We start from the raw sequence: 27153 nt of genomic DNA on the forward strand, positions 1-27153 counted from the left end.
TGCTTTCATCATCTTTTAAACCTACTACAATAATCCCACATCTGCTCACTTAGGCAAATCTTAATATTGAACTAATTACTCACCTACAAAATAGCCAATAAGTGTGCAGTGAAAGTAAGAGACCTTCTGCATACGCCCAGAGATGTTCCCTGGTCCTGGGGCACCGCAGGAATCACTGTTGGCTTGTTTCTTGTAGTTATCGTAACGCAGGACGAAGCAGAGCAGAAGCCCTGGCATCACAATATCTCCAATCCCCAGCATGGAGAAGTGGCTGCCTGTGGAACTGAAGAGCAACTGGAATTGGGTTCATGGCCAAAACAAAAGGTGTTTTGAGCTTCATTTGGCACAGGCCCTCTTTCTACTGGCAGACTTGCACATGAACCCAGTGCTGGCCAATGAGGTTTTCCTCACTGGCTTCTTCACCACCTCAGCTTTACACAAACCCACGTGGGCAGAGATGACATTGCTCCAAACCAGCTTCCTTCTCCCAGTAAACTGCTTTTGCCCTTAAACCACTCAATGAAACAGACCCAGTGCCCCAGTATTTCAGTCCTGTCGCTCCTCAGCGCTGATGGGAGGGACCAACTGACCCTTTGATCTGACTGTTGATTTCCAGTGGAGTGCATCTTCATCCCTGTGCATGCAGATCTAAAACAAGCCAGTACACCCATTTTGGGCATTCAGACAAAACAGAAAACCAGTCCTGCCAGATTCCCAGAAAAGAGCCAATTGTGAAAAAGATTAAGAACTAAAATAATCCATTATCTTAAATCCAAGATATTTGCAATGAAAAATGTTCACTTTGTGATTTCATATCGCTGCAGACAATCAACTTCTAATCTCTGTAATTTCAGCATCCCAACATCTAAAGATACAAGAGCAGAGTTAATAGCCTAACAAAACTTACTGCCTGCCTGCTGCTGCACTGAGCTTACTGCCCCACCAGGCACAAGAACAGAGTAATACCCTAACAAAACTTACTGCCTGCCTGCTGCTGCACTGAGCTTACTGCCCCACCAGGCCCTGGGCGTGTCTGCTTAGAGATGTGAGCCACCAGGGAACCCCTGGAGCAGGGACATGTGGAATAATGTCCCTTCAGCACTGTGCTTGCTTGGGAAGCCACCCTTGCTTAGATCAGTTTCCAATTCCTTCCCAATCATCTGCAATTACACAGTAATTCAGACTGTTCTGATGTTATAATAAATCTTGTATCTTTTGCTTTTAAGTGTGAGGTCACACTAGCAACCATCAGGCTGCAGAACTCTCACAAATGTCGAGAAGTGCATCCTGCTCTGAACAGGGCACCTTTTACCCCAGTCAGGCTCTTTTCTCCATGAATCAGCAAAGTGTCCAGCCCTCACTGCTCATCATATACCTCTTTAGCATGAAGAGGGAATGACTAAACAGGGATTTTCCAACAGTTAGTACTACTAAGTGTATGGAGGGAAAACATTTCTCATGTAGTGCAGTGAAAGAAGCTTTTACCTTGGGAACACAAGTTTGCCAGGCAGCGACAGACGGGGAACATCTCTGCCCACATTTGGTCCCAGGTGAAGTTTCCGGGATAACACATCCAGGGGGTTATCAGCTGGTTGTGTGGCCACTTTCACCATAACATTGCTGTTAAAGATGTAGGCAGAAAAAAAGACCTACAGAGCAAGGTAATCAGAAGTTACAAACTGCAATTACACAGCAACTCGAGCTGAATGTATTTTTGCTTTGCTACTCAAGAAAAGAAAGGCTATTTTCCTTATGATGATAAAAGGCAAAATGCATTTCAAAAATTCAGATAGAGCTTTTTACACTATTAATCCTCAAGAATAACTGGAATATACTTTTTGATATCAAGATATTGATTAATGTGTTGAGATCCTTTGGCAAAGAATCTGTCTGGACAACAAGCAGATAGTGTGGGATGACAAATGCGGATAACAGCACCGTGAAAATTGAAGGGATGTGCAGAACAGAGAAGAGGTGAGCATGGTGCTCACTCATAAATGGAATGAGGCAGCCCTTGTCTCTAGGAGGCTTTTATGCTACAGCCCATCCCACTGGAATCTCTGGTTGTCAGAGCAGTCAGTGGGTGCTGCCTTGGATCAGCGCTTGGTGTTATGAAAAAGTAAAACAAACCCCTCTTGCTATTACAGAACACATTCTGTCAGGTTTTTTGTACAAGTGCACTAAGATTTTATGCCAACCTGTCTGGCTGTAAGTCCATTTGCATTCCTGTTCTGCAGATTTCACTGCTAATCAGAAGTCAGCACGTGTGCCCTGTGCCAATGTGGACACAGCTCTGTGTGTGGGAAGTACTTGTTCTCATCTTCAGCCAGCTTTCAAAATCTGAGATCCAAATTCTGGGGTTTTTTAATAATATGCAGAAGCCAAAATATTCTAACCTTTATTTATGCTTTATTTCAAATAATTAGCAAGGAAATAATTGTGTATCCTGTTGTAGAATTCAGCACCTCAGAATGGAGTGGTGGAGGCAATCTTCTGGCTTTGCCAGACTTGCTCAACTTCATACCAGTATAATTCATATAAAACAGGTCCAAGGCCAATTACAAATCCAAAGCATAAAAACAGTTTTAGCAAAACCAAACCAAACACTTACCCAAAAGACATCATAAATTAATAACCCAGAGAGCAGCAAGCAGGAAACCTTCAGGCTCGGCAGCCGGACAAAGGCTATCATTGCAACACACAGGCCCATTGCCAGAGCTACAAAATGCAAGACATCACCAGGTCATTAAAATAGCAGAACAAACAGAAAAACACCAATCCCAAGCAAGTATCTCCCCTCCAGGACCCCAGAGAAGCCTCTGTTTGCACCTGTGCAGCTCTGCATGCACCAGATGACTGTCTACCATTTCTAGACAGTGACATTCTTCTTAGCAGGGTTAAGCAGAGTCAAAATACATTCAGCAGCCAACTGCAAACACGTTCCCTGGGAAGCAGAGATCCCTCCCCAGGCACAACTGCCTGTTCCACTCAACTTCCACCACCCACCACAAAGAAATGTTTCCATCTCCTCTGTTCTGGAGACTCCATCTCCCCTGTACAACCCTGACTATCCACTTTAAAACAGAGGCAACAAAACAACTTTGAATTCTCTGTGCCCCAAACACAAACCTCTACTTTTCCTCTATTGTTTTTTTTTTTTTTTTAAGAAGTGCATCAAATAAATAAGATCCTTGATGCTTAATTCAGAAAGGGCATGGTTATGTGACATGTTAGAACTTGGTCTGACAAAAACCCACTCAAACCAAACTTCTGCTTGGGCAAGACTGTGCAAGACTGCCTGAATACCATGAAACATCATTTAGATATCCGGGATTTCCCAATAACCAAAATGTGTGTGAAAGCTTAGGGGAAAAAATATGGGTCTAATCCCTCCTAAGGGGGAGTTTTCAGCCAGATCAATGAGCTGAACAGCAAGACACAGCTCTGATTTTTACTCTGTACCAAGGGGAATTTTGTCAGGGTAGGAAGGTAAGATTTTAAACAAAAACCCCAAATGACACATTTTTGTCATTGCCTGCTTCTTTGAGCCCAGCCTCATCTACCAAGGATACTCAACTGACAACTGAATGTATTTCTACTGGTTACAAGTAAATCCCCAAAGAAATACTTACAATAAAACAAATTCTAAAAAAAAAAACCAAACCTTTAAAACCAATCAGCTTTCATCTTTGATATCAGTCTATTTGCGAGGAATAATGGAGCCCTGCTGGGATCAGACTACAGTCAGTCACGCAGACATTTGTCAACAAAATGTCTTTGTCTAACACGAGACATGGAATTTTTAAGAAGTTACAATCCCATTTTTGCCAACTGGAACTGCAGGGGAAGCCAATTCATTATGCACATGCCCACCTGTGTGACAGCTGGACTCAGCCAAAATGGACAAATGAACCCCTGGATTCTTAGGCTGTATTATGAGACTGTGAAGCCACCTACAACTTGTACTTCACCTGAAAGCTGGGGAGATCTTCCATCCACTCACTAGGGAAACACATCCACACACATTCAAGGGACAAACATGCCCTAGGCCTTGTGCCAGCGTGGCTGCCTGCAGTTCCCAGGGGCTGCACCCCAGCAATTCTGCCAAGCCCACCTTATCTCCTGAGAACTGGCAACCTTAGCACAACCCCAAGTGTCACAGCACAGAGTTTTGACAAAGCAGTGGGGTCACTGACATAAAAATGTACCCTGAATCACGCTGCACAACTGTAACTAGCTACAAAATGTGAGCAAATTATTAAGGTTTAAAGAATCTGACACAGCAAAGCAGCAGAAAAAAGAACTGCATTCAGTAATTCACTATAGCCCTGAGTTATAGACTGCCTCAGCAGAAGAGCAAATACAAGGGAACAGACTCTTTTAAATCAAAGAGGTTTTTCTAAAGCCAGTATTAATAACAATTCAAGCAAGCCTATATTTAGGAGAGGATTTCCAGGTTATAATTAATGAGAAATGGAAATACTGTAACCAGTATGAGTTTTATCTATTGTTCACACACTCCATTTCTCTCTCACTGAACACAGCCACATGCACAAGACATCAAACTAAGCAAATACTGGGTAAAAAAGAAGATGGAAAAAACCCTTCAGCTGACAGTAAAATACACATGCTAGTAATTACACAGTTTTGCAAATGCTTTAAGAAACACTGGTAAATTTAAAAAACAAGCAGGAATGCCCGAGAGCAAGTACAAGTAATATGGGCCAAAGTGCAGTCAATGGACTTCTCTAAATGGAAGCCAGCTTCCCTACCCGAGCTCATGCACAGTGTTGACAAACTATATAAGGTAGATCTTCACTGAAATATACTTCAAATCATAAAAAAAAATAGCTAAAGATGAGAGAAAGACAGAAAAAGAGGCAGAACAGCCACACAACCAGCAGCTTTGGTTTGGAAGTGCTGGACAATGGGTTAACAAGGCTGAGTAAGAAAGCACTGGAGGAGTTAACCAATTAACAGAACAAATTAACTCCAGAGTCCCTGCAAACATACTTCTTATGGAACAGGGATATTCTGAAATTAAGAATATTCTTGCATATGTGATTAGACTCTGGCAGTTTTCCAGCTCTCCTGCATCCAGAGCAGGTGAAAGCTCCAAGATGCTGCTGGTGCAGAGTCTGGTTTACAAAGCACTGTGTAAGGTGGGGAGGCTTTAACTTCCCCCACAGGCCACCAGGTGAAGCTCTGCTCTGATGCAAGTGTATTTCAAAAGAAGAGAGTGAGCCTAATTGCTGCAGCAGCTCCCGGGGTATCCGTGACCATGCCGTTCACTCTGTAGCTACAGACATCCCACACACCTATAGCATTCCTGCTGGACATCTCCAGCTCTGTCCATTATTTAGGAAAGCTTTCATTTTAACCAGGCTTTACCAGGGAACAGCGACCATCCTTGGTGATTCTGTCATCCAACAGTCTGCGCTGAGAAATAAGCATTTCAATACCTACAGAGGTGATCATCACATGCCAGAACAACCCCCCGAGCCAACACGGGCTCACTGCCCGCAACACATCCCTGCCTTTAGAACCACTTCAGCCGAGGGCTGTGCAGGCAGGGCAGGGCAGGATTTGGGCACCGAAGGCTGCTCCAGCAAGAACCGCCACACCTCGATTTCGTAAGGACTGGCAATCACCAAGAAGTATTTCCCGTGTTCTCCTCAGCTCCCGAGCTGCAAAGCTCTTTCACACTGACAGAATCGACTGCACAGCCCCGACCGAACAGCCGGGGCTCTCCACGGGCTGCTGCTCGGAAGGAACACCCGCCCCGTTCCTCCGGCTCCTCCTCCAGCCCCGCCCGGCCCATGAGCAGCACGTTCACAGCACCTGGCTCGTTTTCTGCCGACGGCCAAACAGGGCACGGGCACAGCTCCGGGCCGGGCACAGCTCCGGGCCGGGCACAGCTCCGGGCCGGGCACAGCTCCGGGCCGGGCACGGCCGGCAGCTGCCCGCGCTGCCCGAAGGACAGCAGTGCCCCCGGGTGCAGCAGCGAGCGCTGCCCGGACAGGAGTCCCCGGCGCCCCCAGGACTCAGGCAGAGAAGGCACAGACGATGGGATCCCACCTGCAGCAGCACAGGATGAGGTCTAAAGCTCCAGTCTGTTGTCTGTTTCCCTGACAAAGGCCTGTAAAAGCCATTCCCTGTTTACTGTCACTGGCAAACACTGATTTAATTGGATTTGAGCAAATGGCAGGAGGATCACCTACATAGTTCAAGCTCCCTTAATATTCAAAGCGACACAGCAGCAACACAATTCAGTAAATCATAAAAAACCTCCAACAGAAATAGAAGCCAGACATCAGGCTGCACCAGCAGCTCAGAGCTCTGTAGATGAATTACTGCAAAGTCCACCATGTCAGACTGAAGCACTCACAAAAATAACTATTTTTAAATAAATGCTTCCGCTGATACCTCAGTGTAGACAACTCTTCAGATTCTGCCAAAATCCACACTTGACATTCCTTTTAGCTTTGCAGCTACTGCAGATCAAGTGTCACCCTCGATTTCATGGTGGGCTACTCTGCTTATCACAAAATGGACTCTGTCTGCATTTTTTCATTTACTATCTGGTATTTTAAAAGGTATTTCCATTTCATACAACAAGTGGGACTTTTAAAGCAGTTCAAACCATGAATGAAGCATAGTGCCCACATATAAAAGAAAGAATGATGGTGCCATGAGAGGTTTCAGTGCTAAGGACGTGCTGCTGCTACCTCATTTAGGAGCTGGAAGCTGATGGGATGAATGTTTTCTATTGTAACAAACAATTTCAAGGGCAGGTAATGTTGTTGCAGCAATTTTTCCTCAAGCAAGCCCGACCTCAGCAGGCCATTACACCATGTCCTAAGGCAATTTAGCTGCCTGACACTGCTGAGAAGCCGAGGTCCTGCTCCTGCCTACTCCTTCATGCCTTTGTTATTATATCCACTCCATCCCCTCAGATCCCATCATGCTGCCACTTACCTTCTGCCAAATATAGCACATACCTGACTACACAATAATCCAATTCATCTCACTGCAGCAGCAGCAAAATAGGCTGGCAAAACCCAAGTATGCTGCCATTCTAGTGAGCTGGATCAGTTTACCATGTGATTAACTAAGAGCCAGAGCTAGCACAAGAGATCTGTAAGGCAGGAGGGAAGGATGAAGGCTCCTTTTTGGAACAGTAAGCTCTGAATTCAGGTCAACCACCACAAAAAAACCCCAATAAATCACACCCTCAAGCCAGCTGGCTGACTGCCAGTTTCGCCCATCTCACCACACAAGGCAAGCATAGCAGAGATCAAAGCCAACCAGCCACTGTGAGCTGCCTCACAACAAATTAGTTCAGCATCAGAACCAATAAACAACAAGATGCACTCCAGAAATTAACCAGATTTTTAGAATCAAGCTATGAATCATAAACAACCACTGTCTCCACACATCTTTAACTCAACCTGGCCATTCACCCTACACCACACAGGTGCAGAATATCTTCCATGAGTGTTCTGGCACTTCCCTGGAAGCTTTTACAAACCAGAAAAACAGGTGTTCCAAGCACTCCCCTGGCAAGTTCCTGGCAGTGGCTCTTCAGGGAGTCTGCCACACAGCAGCCAAGCCATTAATATTAGCAAATTTCACCCTTCATGAGGGTGAATGATGTGTCAGAAGAGGCACAAACCAGTAGTAAAACCCCTTAATTCACATACTCACCATCCATTAGGAGCCAGTGGCCAGTTAGGACCCAGATAAGGACAAGCATCACAGACAGAGAAAACGAGAGCAACTCAGCAGCAGTGAAACGCCCACAGCAGCCAAAGGAAATCCTAGAACAACACACAGACATCAGCTGCAAGACTTTATGCTTCCATTTAAAGAACAGAAAATGGACACTGTTGGAACATGGCTCAACTGCTGATGAAAGATGCCAAGAACAACGGAAGGGAAGTTCCTTTGCCACAAATAGGTATCAAAACAGCAACAAAATCAAAGCTTTCCTCACATTCAAATACTATGTGTAAAGCATGAACTGCAGAGATGGAAAAAATCCTGTAAATCTTGGCACCTCTCTTGAAATCTCCAATATTCCTAGCACCCCTAAGATAGTGCTTTTAGCAACATGAACTCCAATAACAAGGTTAAAAAATAACATTAGTTTCAAAACATGTAATTAACAACTGCAGTTTCCACTGGTTTAACTACAGTGTTCAAAAGAGCCAGCATTAAAATCCAGAGTCCAGTGTTAACAAACATTAAAATCCAACGCCAAATCCCAAACTCTAAAATCTCAGCCAAGAGAAGCCAAACTTATTAAAAATCACTGTTGGGAAATCTAGTCCCCTGTAATGGTATTGCATTTCCCAGGCTGGCAAGTGTGAGTGACCTGCAGAAAATGTGCTTCCTACTTTCACAGTGGAAACATGATGTTGGCACAAAAAAAATGCACAAACATCAGCCCTGAGGTTAATGCTTATTAAAGAATTCTCATTAAAAGAAAGAAACACAACACACAAGAAGAGGAGCAAAAGGATTGCTCAAGTCCTTACTTGTTTTGAGGTGAGCAAGGCCGTGTTAAGTACTGGCACATCGGGAGCAGAAGGAAAGCAAAAGCTATTGTTGCAAGGACTATGAAAAGAAGAAAAGGTAATATTAGGACATTCAGACCTAATTTCAACAGTACACAAACATGCTTCTCCAATTTGAAAAAGCTCTTGCAACAATGTCCTATTATCATATGCTCAGTATTATTCCAGCACGAACAGCTCAAAGCTCTGAGGTTTTCTGCACAACAGTGAGCCTTCAGACTGAAATAAAATGAAAGCTCTCAAAGGAATGCAATGCCCCTTCCCCAAACCCTAAAAAAAAAGTCTTAAATAAATTCATTATCATGTCAGCAAGAAAAAGTTTTCACACATTCTGAGTAAAAAAAAAAAAAAATATACTACAAACTGGTTGTGAGATTTTCTTACAATTTTGCAACATATGACACAGACTAACTCAGCGTAGTAGAGAGTTTTTTTCCACTTTTTAACTTGGATAGTAATTTCCCATCTCACTCAAAACTCTTTATTCATCACTAAAAACACAGTACAACTTCAAAAAACTTATAGCCAGTAGCTGGCAACCTCACTTTTTTAAAATAAAGTGCTTTAGGTTTTTGAAAGCAGAATGATAAAAATACATAAATATCCAAACAGACTATTTCCATAAACATTTTCTTTTTCAAGCAGCATACTTATCCCACCCACACATTTGTAAAAACATTTAGTAACTGCTGGTATTTATAATCATTTTTCCTTTCAGTTTTTTTAAAGAACTGTTTAAAAGGATGGAGCATGAGGGCGTGGAGACACAGACATGTCAGCAGCACACATCCAAAACTGTGCAGCAAGAACAGACTGCCATGAAAATCGAAGTATTGGAACTTTTTGCATGCTGCAGTTCAGATCTTTGTGCTGTTCTCTACTTATTCCTTTAAAAATTTTTGTTGCTGGTTTTTAAAAGGGATTTTTGTTCTCTTCTCAAATGAAGATGATGGGAAAGAATCAAACATTTTCTTACATTCTCTACACAGTTTAAGCCAACCAGAGAAAAATTCATTTGGTCAAACCACATTTTCCCTTCTGGTGGGAGGAAGATTTGAAACAAAACAAAACAAAAAAAGGAGAACTCGAATAATCTAAAAAGAGAATTTCGAAAGTGTCTGCATACAAACAGCACCATGAAAACTCACAGTTCTATCAGTATTTCAGAGCAGGGAAGAAAACCAGAAGCTGTAGGGAAAGAATGAACAGCGTGGCACCTCTGCACAAACTGAACTAAGAACCTCTTTGGAGGTGCCTGGCAAAGAACACTGCCCAGGAACCCTGTGCCCCTGCTGCCCGAGTCCTGCCTGCCCTCCCTGCTCCCTACCCTGCCTCCCCCAGCACAGGCTCAACCCTCTTTGCCCTTGGAATCTCTCCTCCTCTTTCCTCTCCTCCAGCTCTGCCCAGCAGGGAACCCTGCACCTCCTGCCCCAGTGTCCCCATGCTGGGCTTGTTCACAGTGGGTGTTAAACTGCAAGGAGGAGCTGCTCCCAGCCTCGTCCAGGCTCAGCCCCAGGGCTCCCATTCCCTCCAGCCTCAATCCCCACTGTCCAGGCTCAGCCCCAGGGCTCCCATTCCCTCCAGCCTCAATCCCAACTGTCCAGGCTCAGCCCCAGGGCTCCCTCCAGCCTCAATCCCCACGATTCAGTCGGGAATCCCTTGGCTTCACTCCTGCCTGCAGGCAATGCCAGCTGTGGGGCTCTGCCTCCGCCGAGCACTGGGTCCTGGCCTTGGCTGCTTGCTGCACCTACGCTTGCTCCTGACTCTTCCCTGAAAGGCAAATCTCTGTGAGAGGAAGATTTGAGAGGGGTTTAAGAAACCAGACATCATCAGCTGTAATTTGGCAGTTCCCCACATCAGCCCCTAGTAGCTACAGAAGATGTAAAACAGCATGACCTGAGCTTGGTCTGTCCCTCTCAAGGGACAGAGCGACCAAGTTCCACAGCCCCAGGTTCACAAGTCCAGCAGGTCCCTCCCCATCCTGCAGTACAGCCTCTGAGGAAGCTTTGCATTTCAGAGGTTCCGGGCTTGATGACAGCCTCTGATGCAAGCCCAAGGAAGAGCAAGAACATACCATAAAAGCAGATTTGAGAATAAAGATACCCAAGAGCACTGACCCCCAGTCCCCTGAGACTACAAGAAGCCCCATGGGACACAGGATCCTCTACTTACACACAGATGTGTTACAAATGAAGTTACAAATCCCAAGGTAATTTAAAAAAATACATCGACCAATAACCCCAACAAATTAAAATTCCTCTTTTGTCATAAATCTTTCCTTGCTACATCTTATATATTTGTTTGTGTGTATTTCCCTCATATCTAGCATACAGTAGAATCTATCTGAAGTATTTTTTTAATAGGAAAGAACATATGTGTCATAGGTCAAAGTTATAAAAGCAGAATTCAACAGGCCTCTATCTACAGGAGGCAGAATTAGACAGGAGTCTCAAGACTAGAGATTTAAATTTCAGCCATCAACATCAGCCCTGTTTAAGAGGGTGGCATAGCTCAGGAGTTAAACCATAAGGGCAAAGCCTGCAGTGAAGTAGGAGAGGATGAGAGGTATTTAGGGTTTAAAAATCTTCACAGACTCAGTACGTGGACTGAGTACAATTTTTAGAAGCTGCTGTGTATCTGAAGCAGTAGGAAGAATCTTGCTACTCTCAACAGCAGCTGGTCTCTTGAAGAATTGCAAAAAGATCAACAGGCCAAAATTTTCCAAAAAGCAGTGCCCTGGCATTTATTTAAAAGACAAAATGTAAATGCTTAACTGGACTGGAGGATCTGCAACTTATTTGCAGGTAAACTTCAATTTTGTTCTAAATTCAAGCAGTGCAAAAGACTAATATCCAACTGTTAGTGAGACCAGAAACAGAAAAACTGCATTAAAGCAAAAAATTAAAGTAGGAAAGAAGCCTCTGGACAGGATCCCCAAAGTTATTTCCCATGAAGAAACATGTACTGTTCTGAGCACCAATTTATAAACAAGTGAACTTCATGCAAAATAACACATCTGAGCATGTTTAGACTGCTGGCAATTTACAGTTCAGTAGGTTTAGCACATCTCTAAGTGGAAAATACATCTCAAATAATACTTGTCTATTTATAGCTACACAGACCTGAAAATACAGCTGTGAAACCTGATGATTCTTTTTTTTAATGTTCTGTGACGCGTATTGTAATTCTCACCAACAATATTTAATTATATCAATACTTTCTGTTCTATTCCAAGTCTTATAAAGAGAAGAAAACTTAGTCACCTGCTGTGCATATTGTAAAGACAACTTGAACTGAGTCGAAGAAGAAGAACATAACTAGGAGAGACACGGAGGCTCCGATGGGCAGGAACAAGGCCTGGGTGGAATCGATGGTTTGAATACCTGCAGGAGAGAGGGGGACACTGAGCTGTGTTTGGTGCCACACAGGGACACAGCCCCGGGTTAGGGCTAGGGCACAGCACAGGGCAGGGCTCTGACAGCACGTTCCTGTCAGTGCTGGTGCAGCAGGCACTGACTTGCTGCTCCCTGAGCCCAGCACAGCCCCGCTCTGCAGAGCCCAGGAACTGAAAGTTCAGTCTGATCTGGTGCCACAGAGAGAATGAATGACAAGCTATGAAAATTAGCATTATTTAGGGATTAGAATCACTTCACACTGAGACACATAAATGTGTTGAACAGAGCATATGTAAGGTTTACTTAATCTCTGAACACAAGGTGAAAACCAGTGTTAGGCCGACCCAGCTCATGCGAAGGGTGCCACAGCTTCAAATTCCACTTGGGTGAAGGCCACCAAGCTCTTAAATTTCATCACAGGCAATCATGAGATAATATCAAGCCTAACAATAAAGGGCAGTTTTCAAAAAATACTCAAGTAATTTACCTGTTTATGAAACCACCAGGTCAGTGAAGTGCACTGTAATTGCCTTTTTGCTAAAAACCAACACAAAGTCAGGCTCACATTTCACAGCTGGCAGTAATTTTAAACAGGGCAGAGATACTGAATTATTTTCTTGTTAGTATTTCGCTCACCTCACCCATACAGTGTGATTACCAGGGATGTTAATCATGGGAAAGGACAACTTTTACTGTATTTCTGAGTTTTCAGAATTACCAGCAAAATTGAGAAATCTACCTAACCCCACAAATTCCAAGACTTAACCAATCTCTGTGGCTATATTTACATTTGATCCCTGGGGAGAAAGAAGCCATAAGCAGCAACACAATTAAAAATACAAGACACACTTCTACTTGTAGAGCACTAAAGTAACAATAGGGAGCATCTGAAGTAGTCACTTGGTAAGTGACCAACAGAAAATAATACAAGACTAAGACCTAGAAGAGATGTAAAACCAGCTTGACATCAACTGTGTTATCCTAAAATAATTAAACACTGCTGTGTGAAGGGGGTTTTACCAATCCTAGGATTTGAAGGAAAAGCCTTTAGGGTTGTGAGACATACACAGTCATGTAAATATACACACAAATTGTGTGTCTGTGCTTCTGTGTAAGACTGTGTCTTATTTTATTTTTTTCCTGTCAAGAGTGGCAAGTCATATAAATAACAGGTTACCTGTACAACTCAGTTACCAATGTATCTGATTACATTGAAAAACCTCAAACACACATGAAATACACTCACTACAACTTAGTATCTGTTATAAAAATTCAATCATTTTCATAAAAGCTGAATAAAAAGCATGCAAGTCATGACAGTTGCACATGGTCATGCCTATTAGTTCATGTCATGCACTCTTAAACATAAGTAGTATAATAAATTTTAAAAATAAAAAGCAGAAGAACTCAGTCACTTGGGATTTCTACATTGCTGAGGTCTGGCACATTAAGGTAAAGTGCAATGTAGGTGGTCCAGTGATGACAGTGTGAAGACACAAAAATTCTAATCTGTGACTTAGATCTGATTCCTCCTGCCCTGACAAAGCACATTTATTCACACGTCCTTCAACTTTCCAAGAGCAAACCCAAACAAAACAAAAGCCCAGAAATGACACACTACACACCACCTCGGCATCTGGGAATTAGTGCCTGCAGCATTAAATGTCAGAGTTCTTCCTTTAATTTCTGATCATTTTGACAGCTAATCTCCTTAATGTGCTTATTCCCTAGCCCCAGACTGTCTTCTCTTCCTTCCCAGATGCCAAAAGCTTCAACCGTTCATTGCTGTATCACCAAGCACAGCAACCTCTTTGCTCTGTGCTGCCAACAGAAGCAGTGCTGTGACAACTATTTAAGTTCCAAGAAGAGTCTACATTAGAAAAGACAAAACCAGCAAGAGACACGTACAACATATGTTATTTCAGCCATCATTTTAAAGCTATGCTTCTTGCTTTAAACAAAACAAGCTTAGCATTCAAGGTTTCATGCACAGGGCTTCTCGCTTCTGCCTTCTATACTCTGGGAAACTATTTCACTCTAGAGCCCTTTCTCAAAATATGGCAATATAAATTGCCTTCAGTTAAACTCAAGTATGAATTTACAACACACTGTGTACAGTGTTCCACTCTAACTGATTGGTTCCATATTTTTACCTGCAGAACTGTGCATGTCAGATGGCCAAGCTGCCTGCAATCTATTTATAGATCACAGGAGGGACAGTCACCACGCAGGAGCTGACACGTTAATCCCACCCTGAACAGACAGGGTGCACACACATATTTGTTGTCCGTTACAAATGAGTTGCCCAGAGCCATGTGACCTCTCTGCTTCAGTTTCCCTCCTGATAAGGTGAATCCTCCTTAGGGACCTGCCAGTGCACCCTGCAATCACTCCCTGCTCACAGACTGGCCAACACACCACAGCAAAGAGCTCCAGCCACAAAGGAATTACACATCCTTCTCCTAACTGTGGAGTGGCTTTTTTCAAAGTGAAGCTGTTTCCATTGCCAGTCAAATCTGACAAACTGTGCCACATGTAATTTTTATGCATTATGGAAATGATATGTTGATGCTTTAACGGCATGCCCAGCTGTGGACAGCAGCGTCAGAGCACAGCGAGGTGGGGAGTGCCCAGACACAGCCTGGCTCAGGTGAGTCTGCAATGCAGCAGCTCAGACACATGCACAGGTGAAGCAGGAGGTGCAGCACTGAGGTGAAGCAGAAAGGGTAAGGAGTAAAGCTGACCCTTACTGTTATTGGTGCTGTTGCCATTAAAGGACCCAGCGGCGCTGCTGTTGTCCTTCTCTTTGTCTTGATTCTCGAAGTCCATGTTCAGAGACCTGCAGGGAACAAAGCAAATGTGACAGATGACTTCCAAACTCCTGTTTAGGCTCATCAGCCGCAGTCTCATTCCCACTGGCACAGCACCCTGCCCCTGGAAAAGCCCTGTAATGCTGGTTATTAGAAACAACACCTGACACAGTGGGAAATCAAAATAACTGAAGTGCTTAGTTCAAATGAGGCCCCACATCCCAGATTCTGACAGTGAGATCAGTCACCAGTGTCTGCACTGGGGAGCACTGAATACCTGTGCTGCTGTTTGCTGTTACCTGATTTCTGGGAAACGTAGAACACAATGGAAGCACAATAAACATTTCAATTCTCTTGTAAACTTCAACTCTTTCCAAGTTCTCATTTTTGTTCCTTTTCTTTCAAATTTGACTATCAGGTTTCATTTTTAAGACAATAATATTTCCTTCCTTGAAATGTTCTCATGAATGACCCAAACTAGCTTTTAAGTGTCTGCTTAATGCAAGGTCATACTTCATTGAAAAAATTTCAGCAAAGCCTAGAAAATAATCAGATATATATTTTACATGTACGCAGAACAAATGACTAGAGGAAGCTCTGAATAAATAGCATAAATTAATACACTTTTATTAATCCATAGGAATGGACAACACTCCCCTGAGCAGCCAGCTCAGCTGCTTTTGATTCATCTTTTCAAGTTGATACAAAATTTTTTTTTAAAGTTCCAATTTAAGACAGTATTCTACCCCTTTTGCCACAGCCCTTCACCTTGATGCAACTTCCAAATTATATTCTAACACATCTGGCATAACTTTCTGAAAAGGGGGAATTTCATTTAAGGTCTGTTTTGACCAGCAATAATTTATTTTGTTAAATTCAATGTGCTTTTTAAAAAAAAAATACCAGCAATCAAGTTTACCACGACAGTTTATCATTGATGCATATATGTGGTATCCATGATTTAGCTGCATATTGATTTATTCAAATGAGCTACAGAGAAGCACCAGAAGCACTGTGCATCTCCCACTGTACAGCTCCTGCCTTAAGCTCACAGCAGCATCCAAGTATTTCAATAGAACTTCTAGGTCAACAGCAATTAAACTTCTTTTCAAGTTTAGCTTAACTGAGTTACACAAAGTGAACAGACCAGTAACAAATACACCACTGTCTTCTAAACTATTGTAGAGGTGTCACAGATATTTTATTGCAGTGCATTGATCATGTACTGCAATGCACAGGTGACCAAGTCTGTGCTGCAGTCCCAGAATCTGGAATTAGGCACAACCAGGTCTATAGGATCAAGACACACGTGGTGTATTAAAGACAGAGCGGTTGAGCAGCTTCACTCCATAGAACAAAACCAAGAAAAAGGCTCTTCCAGCACAGAACTGGTTTGCTTCCTTTGCTTCTATTGAGCAAATGCTCCCCAACAGTGTTATGAGATTAAAGAAGCTTTTGCTCTCAGGCAAAACACAAGGAAGCCTCCACCTCAGATCCCATGGCGCTTCTACACAGACCATGGATCATCAGCTAAAGACTTATGGAAAATACAAAGAGGCAATAGAGAACACTAAAATTCTAACAAATTAATCTGTTGTTCTTAGCTTGTTCTTCTAAAGATCTCTTTGCTCTGCCCTTTGTTTGGAGTGCCTCCATCATTCACTCGCACTCCCTTTTTCCCCATTATGCATTGTAGCTTTATAGTTTTCCTCTCAAGCTATAAAAATCTGGGAGGAGGCTGACAGCCCTCCAGGACTTGGTCCAAGATTCAGACAAACAAGATAATTCTTTTCTCAGTGCAGTGTTTTCTTCCCCTCTAAATTAGCACAGTTTAGCAAGAACCTCACACCATCATTCTCCCAGTGGCATCAGGCAACTCGTAACTTAAGGAATTTCTATCAGCAGAGAAAACTGGAAATAAAACCTATCAGATCTACTGCTCATAAACAACCTCAGCCTCTCTCTTTTCATTGCCATAGTGTCAGCAATTATTATTACCTATAAATATCCTTGCCTCCAAAGTAAGCATAAATTAGGAAATTACTTTCACTTAACAACACAGCTGCTCTTCCAAGCCAACCTCTGAATAATCTCCAACTGTTTTATGATTTGGCTCTTCCCTCTGCTACAAATTATCACTAACATAATAAAAAAACCTAAGAAGCAATCACTAAAACACCTTCTAAGAAAGTTAAAAATCATACTGTAAAACAAGATAAACTCAAAACTACTGGGCTGTAGAGAAATGGCAAGCTGGGAAACATTCCCTGTTCTGTTTGAGCTCCTCCTGGGCTCCCAAAGGGAATGTTGAGTCAGCATCTCCCCTGGGGCACTGAGCTGCTCCATTGTTTCTTCAGTGGGTCCTCAGAGCTCCAGCTGGTTGCATTTCCAGCGCAGGGTTTCAAAGCAAGCGAGTCACCCTCTCACAGGGAGCCCCTCGGGAGGGTTACGCTGAGGCCAAAGGAATGAGTAAGCTGCTGGCACGGCACTGCCTGCAAAGCTCACATTCAACTGTGGATCACCCCACTGCAGAAATGCTTCAGGGAAACCCAGCAGGAGATGTTCTTATCAAGCAATGAAGAAAACAGGAATACAAGGATCTATAGGGGCACCTGCAGATAGAACTTATTGAGAAGTTCCTTCTTACCAGTGAGGACAGCCACCTACCCAGAGCTCCTCTGGGAGCATGGGAATGCCACACTGGAAAGCCAAGGCTCAGCACACCATGTTCACATGACACTGGGTTCACCATGCGAGCGACTTTCTATTCACACCCACACTTTGGATACTCAAAGCCTAGAGACAGAAGGCCCCAGGGTCACCCCACACTTCTCAGCTTGGCTCAAAAGCAGGTATTTGAACAGGTAGATTCTGGGTTAAATCTGGCTTTGCATAAGCTGAGAGCCCGTGTCTGGGGATGTGATAGGACAGAAAAAGATTTAGCTGTTACCTGCAAAGTAACCCCAACATTAAAGTCACAGAGAAGCATTTGGAAAGGTGGCTGTCTTGCCCTCAGAGACAACCTGTTTCAAGCTGAGTTCACCTCTTTAAAAATCCACAACTAACCCATCTACTTGCATGCTCCAGTTTACAGCTCCTAACGGTTTAAAGGATTAGACTTGCCCCTTTGGCAGCCAGTAATAAAAGTATGTCAAGTTCAAGGACTGAGAGCAGTCAGAATGTACATGAGAGAGATGTTCAGAAGGGCTGGAAGTGCAAACTCTTGACCCGGCACAAACACAGGCAGGAAATGCTCGTTCATGCACAGTCAGAGAAGGGGAACTCAACTCTGTCACTGCACTTTGTTCTGGTTCTGGGCCTTACCCACCATTTATTAGACATTCTTCTGAGTATACTGGGGATTTGGGATTTTTTCATTTGGTTTGGACAAATGCCACTTCTATTAATAAGGACAGTGGACCAAGGCTTTCCTTTGTTCCCCTGACGCTGCCTGCCTTAGATTAGATCCACCACACACGTGGATTTTATCCTGATGACTCACCCACCCAATTCTGTCTGATCCTATTACTGCACTTCTGTTTCAGCCACTTGCCAGGAATACTACAACAACTCTACCTGCTGATTTCAGTTGAAAATCAGAAAGCAAACCCACCTTCTGCAACACAAAGGTTAACTGAGGAGTGCTATTTTCTTTTTGTCTTACAGCAGCTCTGCAGGAGACGAGCACTCAAATCCAGATGAACACACCACTGCTGACAGATGAGAATGAGCACCCTAAGCTGTAACTTTTATCTTTCCAACACATCAGTTTTCTAAGAAAATTCATCGGCTTTGCCAGAAGTTTTCACTTTACTACTTCAAGAATTTCCAGATGAATATCATTTTGTAACTTACTATCACACTTCAATTTCTTAAATAACTTAATTGTATTTCAGACCTGATTGTTAGCACCACTGCACTTTTCTGTAAAAAAAACTGCTTTTGACCTCACTCACTGATCAAAGAGAATCAGTTTATCCAAGTCCCCAAAGTAACAGTGGGTTTCAGCTCAGACACCTGCTAAAGAAACCACATATAGGAGATTGATTGGGAAAGTAATTTTAAAATTGTGGGATCCTATTTTGGTCTGTAACTCACATTGTGGGGTCTTCAGGATACACACAAAGGCAAAAGACTAAAACAGGACATTTCCTCAATGGATTTGTATCCATCACCATCCCACTACTCCACCCAGTGAGTCAGATTGCTCTGGAGTTCACAGTCCTTGCTAGGTGAGTAGTTTTAAATGTAAAGTATAGGGCAAAATGCTAAGAGCATGTGTAGGTACCAATAGGAAGAGGATGGCAAACAGCAGGGGAAAACTTTGAAGGGCAAGGAGCTCCAAGAAAGACAAGCAATTGAAGTTCACACACTCCTGCTGTTTTATATTACACTATGTTTTCGTAATTGAATTTTAATAAATGCTATTGCTTCTTGCAGCTAGATGCACAGTTCCTTTTTACACAATAGCATAAATTCAAATAGTTAAAAATTTAATTAGTTCCTCAACTATATGCTAATCTGACTCAAAACTTGGAGAAAAAACTAAACAAATCCAACCTTTGATTACTTTTCTATTCTGACCATCTCTAGATTTTGTTTTCCTAAAGCCTTCTATTTTAATTTCACCAGCAGTGCTGTTACCTAACGCTTGCTAACAACAACACACAGCTCTTGCAAAAAAATTGGCTCTTTCATTATATGACTTTATTAACTTACAGTAGTGATAGAAAACCTCTTATCCTAAAACAGCTGCAGCTTACATCATATGGATGAGCACAGCTATCAGCTATTTCAGGAATACTCATAGCAGTTCAGAGACTCCATAGTGAGTATAAGGCCTTTTATCACAGAGCTGTGAAATGAAGCAATGTTCTTCAAGAGGCAGAAAGAAAACCATGCTGTATTTAAGTTTAAAAAATATACTTTCATATTGTGATTATACTGTTTCAATATGTCAGTAGGAGCCTCATTCCTTAGGTGCCATTACAGTAAAACAGACTGTATAATACAGCATGCAAGTCTAAAAGGATAATTGAGTTTCCTCTAAACTATACTCAAGTCTCCTAAAATGAGGCAAATTTGATTTCTGAAGACTCAAACTCATGCTGCAGCAGTTCTGAGATGCTTTGCTGGAGTTGAACACTGGCAGTGTTTCCCACTTCTCCATGAAGCTGTCACTGACACTCGAGCAAACAGCAGCAGGACCTGGGGATCGCTGTTCCACAGGACAGGTTTGAACTCACAGGACAGCATCCACAATCTACCACCACTGGCTAATGGACAGAAAACTCTGCTGTCGAGAACATTACCTTCTATCTGTCTCAACAATCCTTTTCTACTCTTTAAATTATGATTTTACAGAGTTGTCCTCAAGGACTGACTTTTAAGTCATCTTATATGTGCTTGTACCATGACAAACAATTACACCTTTCAGAAACCCCAGCTTGCTATTATTTCTTCCTTTTCCATTTCCTTCTCAGAAGCAAATAATTTTTATGTTGGATATGTCTGACAAAGATACAATGAAACAAAAAGGTAAACCGTATTCAGTCACTTGCAATATTTTTACTTGAAAAATAAAAACTCTGTAGAACCTTAAAAAGAAAACCTTACCTGAAACTGCCGTAGACTATGAGGAGAATAGAAATCAGGAAAGTAGACACTTGACTGGAATCCACAAGGGAATATGCCCTGGAATTAGGAAAAAGAAGGCAGGTTTGTCATTGTGAGTGTCCATTTCTCCAGTGCCATTTGCTAATTCTTTTTCTTATTTTAATACAAATACAGAACCAGATGACAAATTATGGCAGCTCCCTCTGAAGTTCTTGTCTCATCTAGAACACAAAACCTGTAGCTTGTGAATTAACTTATTTTATTCAAGGCTGCAGCATGAAAAACCTACACAGCCAAAAAAGGACAACTCAAAAGCCTTGTGGTAATTTATTCTGAACTCATCAGATTCAAGGTTTTTTTTCCTCAAACCCATTAAAATTACTTCAATTGCAGCTACTGCAAAACCTGCACGTCAGTAACAGTAACCTGTTTTCCATAACTTCTTACATCTTCAGAGTGGCAATATGGCAGTTAAGGCTCACTTAGCTGGGGGGGGAAACCCCAAACAAATGAAAAAAAAAACCAAATCAAAGCCCAAACCTCACAACAAGCAGCAATGTGCATGTATTAAACCACACACAATCACTTCCCTATTCCACCTTGCAGATCACTCATTGCAGGATTTCTGATGGACATTTCAGCAGGAAGCTTAAACCCAGCTTCATCCGATTGACTTCCTAAAGCAACACACCGTGTTTAAAGCATGGAAACACGAACATGAAAGCAGCAGAGGCCACTGTGCTGGCAGGGGCACAGCAGGCAAGGAGAGGCTCTGGGAGTCACTCTGCAACTCCATAACTTGTGCTAAAGTAATGGAAAAGAACAAGAATAATTCTCAATATTAATTGCATTAGTCTTATCCTACAAAAGACAGAACTGAATATTTCTGAAACCAACCAAAAAGTCTAATTTCAGCAAGGCTATGGATATGGAACAAAGATAATTGAATTACATGATTGTTCCAAATTAAGTACCACTGAGCAAATAAAAACTGAAGATACGAGACAGTTAAAGAAACACTCATCCCATTCCCAATTCAAAAGCAATTCAGAGATAATTGCCAAACCACTAGACACACAATTTAAAATACTTTTGTTTAATATATAAACACAAATGTGAATTTTCTACTACAGAAACTCAATATTAAACATCAGTGACAAACAGACTGCCTCTTCTACATGGAACTATATACTTGTGCAATAAGCTTTTAAGGAATTAGAAACTGCTTTGCTTAATTACCATGAATAACTTCCACATATCTCCACATTAAAAGTGAAAAACAGGTATCTTATTTGCTCATAATGTTGGCCAACACATAAAGACAATCTTAAGCTTTAAGTATTGTATTTTCTTTGTATGTATGACCTTTAGTTACCAGGCTGTGGAATAGAGGCCTAAAAAGCATCCATGAAGATCAATACAGTGAATTGCAAATACATGCAACATAATAACTCAGCACTTACAACCAGTGCACATGTAAATGTTCAGGTTATACACAATACAGTTCACAGCCATTATTTTCATGCCATGGTTACAGCTAAACTCACACCAAAGGAAACAGCCTGAGGACAACCACACTGGGTTTATGTCCCGTTTCTAGCTCTGATTTCAGAGGGAAGCATTCCCTCATCCAGACTTGCACAAAGGGAAGGGAAAGCTTTGTATTGTCTGGATTTGAGAATAAATAGTGGAACTCATCTATTAAAAGAATACTCAGAAACGCCACATCTATGAGAAAAACAAAATGAATGGAATTTCAGAATGGATTAAACATGGCCAGGGTTATGCTCTGAATTTTATTAACTTATGTTCATAAAATTTTATCTTCACAAAGCTGCAAATACTTTTGAGATGAACAATGTTTTCTATATAATTCTTCATTCAATGACAACACTGGAGGCTATGATAATTAAAATGCCATTTTGTCATAATTTTAAACATTAGTCAAAACAGCGCTGTAAATGTTAAAAAGATTCATAAAACAGATAAAATAGAGATGATACATGGATCATGGATCAGCCCTGTGCATAATGCGTCAGTTTTGTATTAAAACTGAGAGCCCTGAAGAAAGTGAAGAAATGCAAACTCATGTTAAACAATGACCTAACACATCCCAGCCCTGCTGACAGGCTGCAGTGGTGCTCAGGACTGCAACCTGCTGATTCTGTGCAATGCAGAAATAAGAATTAAAGTCCTTCCATCCTGCACAAGTGAAGGGCAGAGTAATTAAAAACTCATCACAGACCAGAGATGTTTCCTGATCACACCCCCACAGAGATCTTGTAACAGGACAACCTAAAAACTCAGTCTTGCTACCACGATAATGGTCTGGGGAAATTCATATTCACTGACATTCCAGCAAACAGGGCCAGGGAGATACAGTCACACTTTCCTTCTTCCTCAGGCAGCTGGAAAAAAAATAAGGCAAAACACACAGAGTGTGACAGGCTGAACCAAGAGAGCAGCTCAGGCATGTCCAGATTCCATCCAAAGTTTCCAACACAAGTAACCCACAAGCAAACCCGAAGAATAATTTTACAATGCCAAAGTGAATCTCATTGTAATAAAACCTCACATCTTTTAAACATTAAATTTCCCTACATTATTTAAGGTATTGCACAAGACCTGAAACCAGAACTACTTCCTAAAATTCTAACCACTGACTGGATGGACAGCTTGTTAAGAAACTAAAAATCCTTGATCCCAAATAAATACTTCCTAACACATTAATCTAAGTTAGAGGTAATAAACAAATGACTGTCGCATGAAAGAATCAAAAAGTAAGATTACTTCCAAGTTTTTAATATTATTCAAAATGCCATGTCTTGCAAACCAATTTGTAATTTTAACTGAAATTTAAATAACTTTCTACAAGCCCAACAGATTCCACATGCACATAACAGGATTCTCCTATGGGCATATTTCAAGTATGCAAGTTCATATGCTCTCACAGCCAAACAGCATCAGTGCCATGTTCTTCTAAAATGGCATCAGCCAAAGCCAGAACCCACACCAATGACAGTTTTCAGAAGCTGTAGTCACATTTAAGCAGCCTTCCACTGCACATACAAAAATGCAACCAGCTTCCTTCTAACAAGGTATTTCTGCAAAACTCTTCAATCTTGGAGCAAGTAATGGAAACTTATGCAGAGAAAATGCCTGTAACAAGCTTGTGCAGTTATCCTTTGACTTAAGTACTGATTTTAGATGCAATTCTCAGTACTTAAACATGACAACCTACAAAGAAAATATTATTCTTCATCCTCAATCTGAAAATTAATACTGGATAAGGCCATGCTAAAGGCTCCTTTGAAGACTGACTTCAGTGCAGTTCACCTGCATGTCATGTTACAAGAACAACTCCCAACTCATTTCCAAACTCCAGCATATACGCAGAACACTGCTCAAAACACAAAGACAACATGGGTTTTCCCAAGGAAGTACATTTTTCAGGATTCTTGCACTACCACACCTGAAATTCAACATCCATGTAAGGAAGCTGGTTTAAGAATTACTATTAATAAAACTATCAGATTCTTACTTAGTTAAGTAACAAGTAACTAATTATTATACCCTAGTACTTCATAAAACCAAGCACACCGGTGCCTCACGACAGTTTTCTCAGCCAGCTACTGAGAGGTGACTTTCCAACTGCTTCCTCTATAACCTGAGATCTCACTCTGAACCTCCATCTTTACGTGGCTGAGATCAATTTTCATAAATTCTCTGCCATTAGGCATCCGTTTCTGGCAGCTTCATGGGCAAGTGCTCACAACACAGCCTGCTAAGGCATGCCAAGCCAGAGACACAGCAAGCACTGTTCCATAACATATTCTGTGTGTCCGCCCTACAGCCTCACAGTGAGAGCATTGTCCAGACAACAATCCCAGCAGAGCTGTCCAGCCTGGCACAGAGTGCTCCATAGACCTTTACCTACAGAACAATTCCAGGGGTGCCCAGCCACTGGGACACACCACCGCTCCCAAGCAGCAACCGTGCAAAATACACCACAGCACTGAGAGCTGGCGTTCCAAGCAGCACTCTCCCCTCTTCTGGGAAAACATGAATAACTTCAGTATTCCCAAGGGAACAGAGACCCACTTCATTCCCAGCCAGGGAAGATGGTAACCAGCTAATCAAAGTTGCCACAACAACAGTAATGGCGCTGCACTGAAGACACTTGGAAGCTCTTTTCTCTGAATCAGCAGCTGCAGGTCAAGCTCTTTGCTCCTGTCCCTCCAGGTACAAGCTCACCTGTCTTTGTGGACATTCACCCTACCAGGTCTCAGCCATCTGCCTATTGTTTTTCTACTATGCACCTTCTGGGATGTTTTTCTTCTGCATTTCCACTCAAGAAAATCACCCAGTCAATATAAGCACTGGTTTTCATGTTTCATCTCTCCCTTATCACCAAAAGACAAGCAGTTTCTGGCTAACAGTCCTTCCTTCCAAACCTGAAGAAGGAAACCTCAGGCAAAGTCTGGTGATTCTTTTTGCCCTCTGTGTTGAGCAATAAGAATCTGCAACTTGCTTTGTTCAATGAAGACCCAAACCAGGAACCAAAGGTGTCTCCAGATGACAGTGCAGAGCATTCCCCTCTACACAACCCACCTGTCATGGGCAATCTGAAATGACCACACGCCAACACAGCCATCACAAAAGCAACTTCTCACCTTTTCCAATCACCTGTTCTTCTTCATCTCATCTCATCTCTGCATAACCATCAGCAAAATCACACACAAAACCAGACTGAGGAACCTGCCTCCCAGAATAATAAAGAGCAAATGGGAAAGTTTCTCAAGTGATTCAGACTCCTGATCTGGCCCATCAAAAAGAAAAGACTTTTCAGTGGCAGCATTAGCTTAAGTACCCCAAAATTATTGCTCAAGATATTAGGGAAGTTTTATGTACTTAGAATAAAAAAACCTTTTCTGTTTGCACAAGATGCCTACTAAATGTATGATCATAAAAATTCAGCCCATCGATGAGTAAGTACCACTCCTGACTTCCAGGTACAAGAGAAATTATTGTGAAGAATTCTGCCAAGGGGGTAATGAGAGGCCTGTCCCCTGAAGTTTCCATAGCAATGCAAACTAAAGACCTTGGATATGAATCATTCTCAGAGAAAAGCTGCTGTAACAGCAGCAAGACAAACCTTCCCTGCATACTTACTGTACCTATACAAGAATGCAAATAATACAGCAACAAATAAATCACAATTACTTGGAAAGTGCAGCAGATGAACTAAGTTCACTAAAGCTCACATGAAGAGAGACTGCATTTCATCACTTTTTTTTTTAATCAGTGATCAAAACATCCAAGAGTTCACAAGATTGAGGAAAACAAGACTATAAAAGGATGGTGAGCATATTAGATAGGCTCGAGTACGGATGGATTAAAATAGAAAAGTTTTTGCTGTGTTTAATAGGACCAAATCTACAACTTGAAGACATCACAGAATCACAAAGTCACACTGGGAATGTAAGGAGATAATTTAATTCACTGATCTTACTCTGGGGAGAGACAATCAGTCATGACAGGTGTTTACCTCATCTGTTGTTTAAAAAACTAACTGGTGAAAAAGTAAGGGACTTTGTTGACATGTAAGTCTTTCTGACCACAATTATTGTCCACAATTTTTCTCTTACACAAAAGTCCTTTTCAAAACTCATGGAGAGCTTTTCATACTGGCCACATCTGGGGTAAAGTGGATCCATACATGAATGGATATTTCCACCTGCATTTTTCAGTTTCTGAAGGACCTGGCTGCTTGAGAAGTGACCACATAAAACTTCAAATATTCTTCAGCCCACGTTAAATCCATGACTATTTACCCAATCAATATGGTACTCTTGACCTGCATTTCAAATACCACCCTTATAATCAAATGTCCACTGTCTCCTCACAAGGTAAGTGACAATAATCCATGCCCAACATAACATGTATCCCAACTCTCTTCAAAAGAAAATTCCTCATAGGCAGGTACCAGCACTGGAAGAGTGACAACAGGGCACCTCCCTCTGCCTCTCCCTCATTCATTCATTTTCAGAACTTGCTGAGGGCATAGTGTGAGCGTCCCCTCTCAGCTGCTGGGTAAAGGGAAACAGAAAAATCCTCAACATAACACAAAAAAAACCACCAAACCAAATCTGAACTATCAACTTCTGCTGGAAATCTGGTGTTCAATGTTCAAAAATCAAGGATGGAGAAAATTTCCACTCCCCTCCCTCCAAGGGTTTCATGTATTTCAAAGCATTTTTAGTGTGTTTATTCCATCAGTGATTGTCTTAGCAACAGAAAAACAGAAAGTCAAGAAATAGCAGCTGGTAAACTTGAAGCAAGTTGAAGAGTATTTCTGCACTTCCTCAGCCCCACACCACATTTTTAGAGCTATTAACTCCACACAGAAAACAACATTCACCCTTACACTGCTGCACTGACCCAGTGACTGTGGCTTTTTTGGATCATGCAAGAACGTGCCATTCATGAGGAAAACATTTTCCTGAATCTACCTGCTTTGTAAGCTTTTAAAACATTCTACTATTTTATTCCTTAAAAAGAGTGTGTGGTAACTCAGTGATTAGGGCAATTTATTGCTAAGAGCAATTCATTTCTGATGCTCATGTACCTGGCATTTTGAGCTGCCACTGTAGAATTATTTATTAAGAGCACAAATCAAACTCAAGGACTCCAGAGCACAGTCCTAAGGCACATGAAAGAAGAGCACTGCCATGGACATGAAGATCAATTACA

The 27153-nt window shown here is 42.0% G+C and overlaps 1 protein-coding gene across 3 annotated transcripts in view; it reads right to left on the reverse strand.

Annotated features, from left to right (window-relative positions):
• Positions 1–27153, reverse strand: part of SPPL3 (signal peptide peptidase like 3) — a 56557-nt gene that overhangs the window by 2943 nt on the left and 26461 nt on the right. For 2 of the 3 annotated variants that reach the window (XM_041420552.1, XM_041420555.1), the window contains exons 2-9: positions 20401–20478; positions 14719–14813; positions 11843–11962; positions 8541–8619; positions 7708–7820; positions 2612–2718; positions 1486–1649; positions 84–283 (exon numbers count right to left, since the gene is read on the reverse strand). In XM_041420552.1, coding sequence (XP_041276486.1) covers positions 84–283; positions 1486–1649; positions 2612–2718; positions 7708–7820; positions 8541–8619; positions 11843–11962; positions 14719–14813; positions 20401–20478 — 956 coding nt within the window. The remainder of the gene's footprint in view (positions 1–83; positions 284–1485; positions 1650–2611; positions 2719–7707; positions 7821–8540; positions 8620–11842; positions 11963–14718; positions 14814–20400; positions 20479–27153) is intronic. The other variant, XM_041420553.1, reaches the window with a different exon arrangement.

This window comes from Onychostruthus taczanowskii, unplaced genomic scaffold (genome assembly GCF_017590055.1).
Source record: "Onychostruthus taczanowskii isolate IOZ18803 unplaced genomic scaffold, ASM1759005v1 scaffold64, whole genome shotgun sequence".
In the NCBI taxonomy this organism is placed as follows: Eukaryota; Metazoa; Chordata; class Aves; order Passeriformes; family Passeridae; genus Onychostruthus; species Onychostruthus taczanowskii.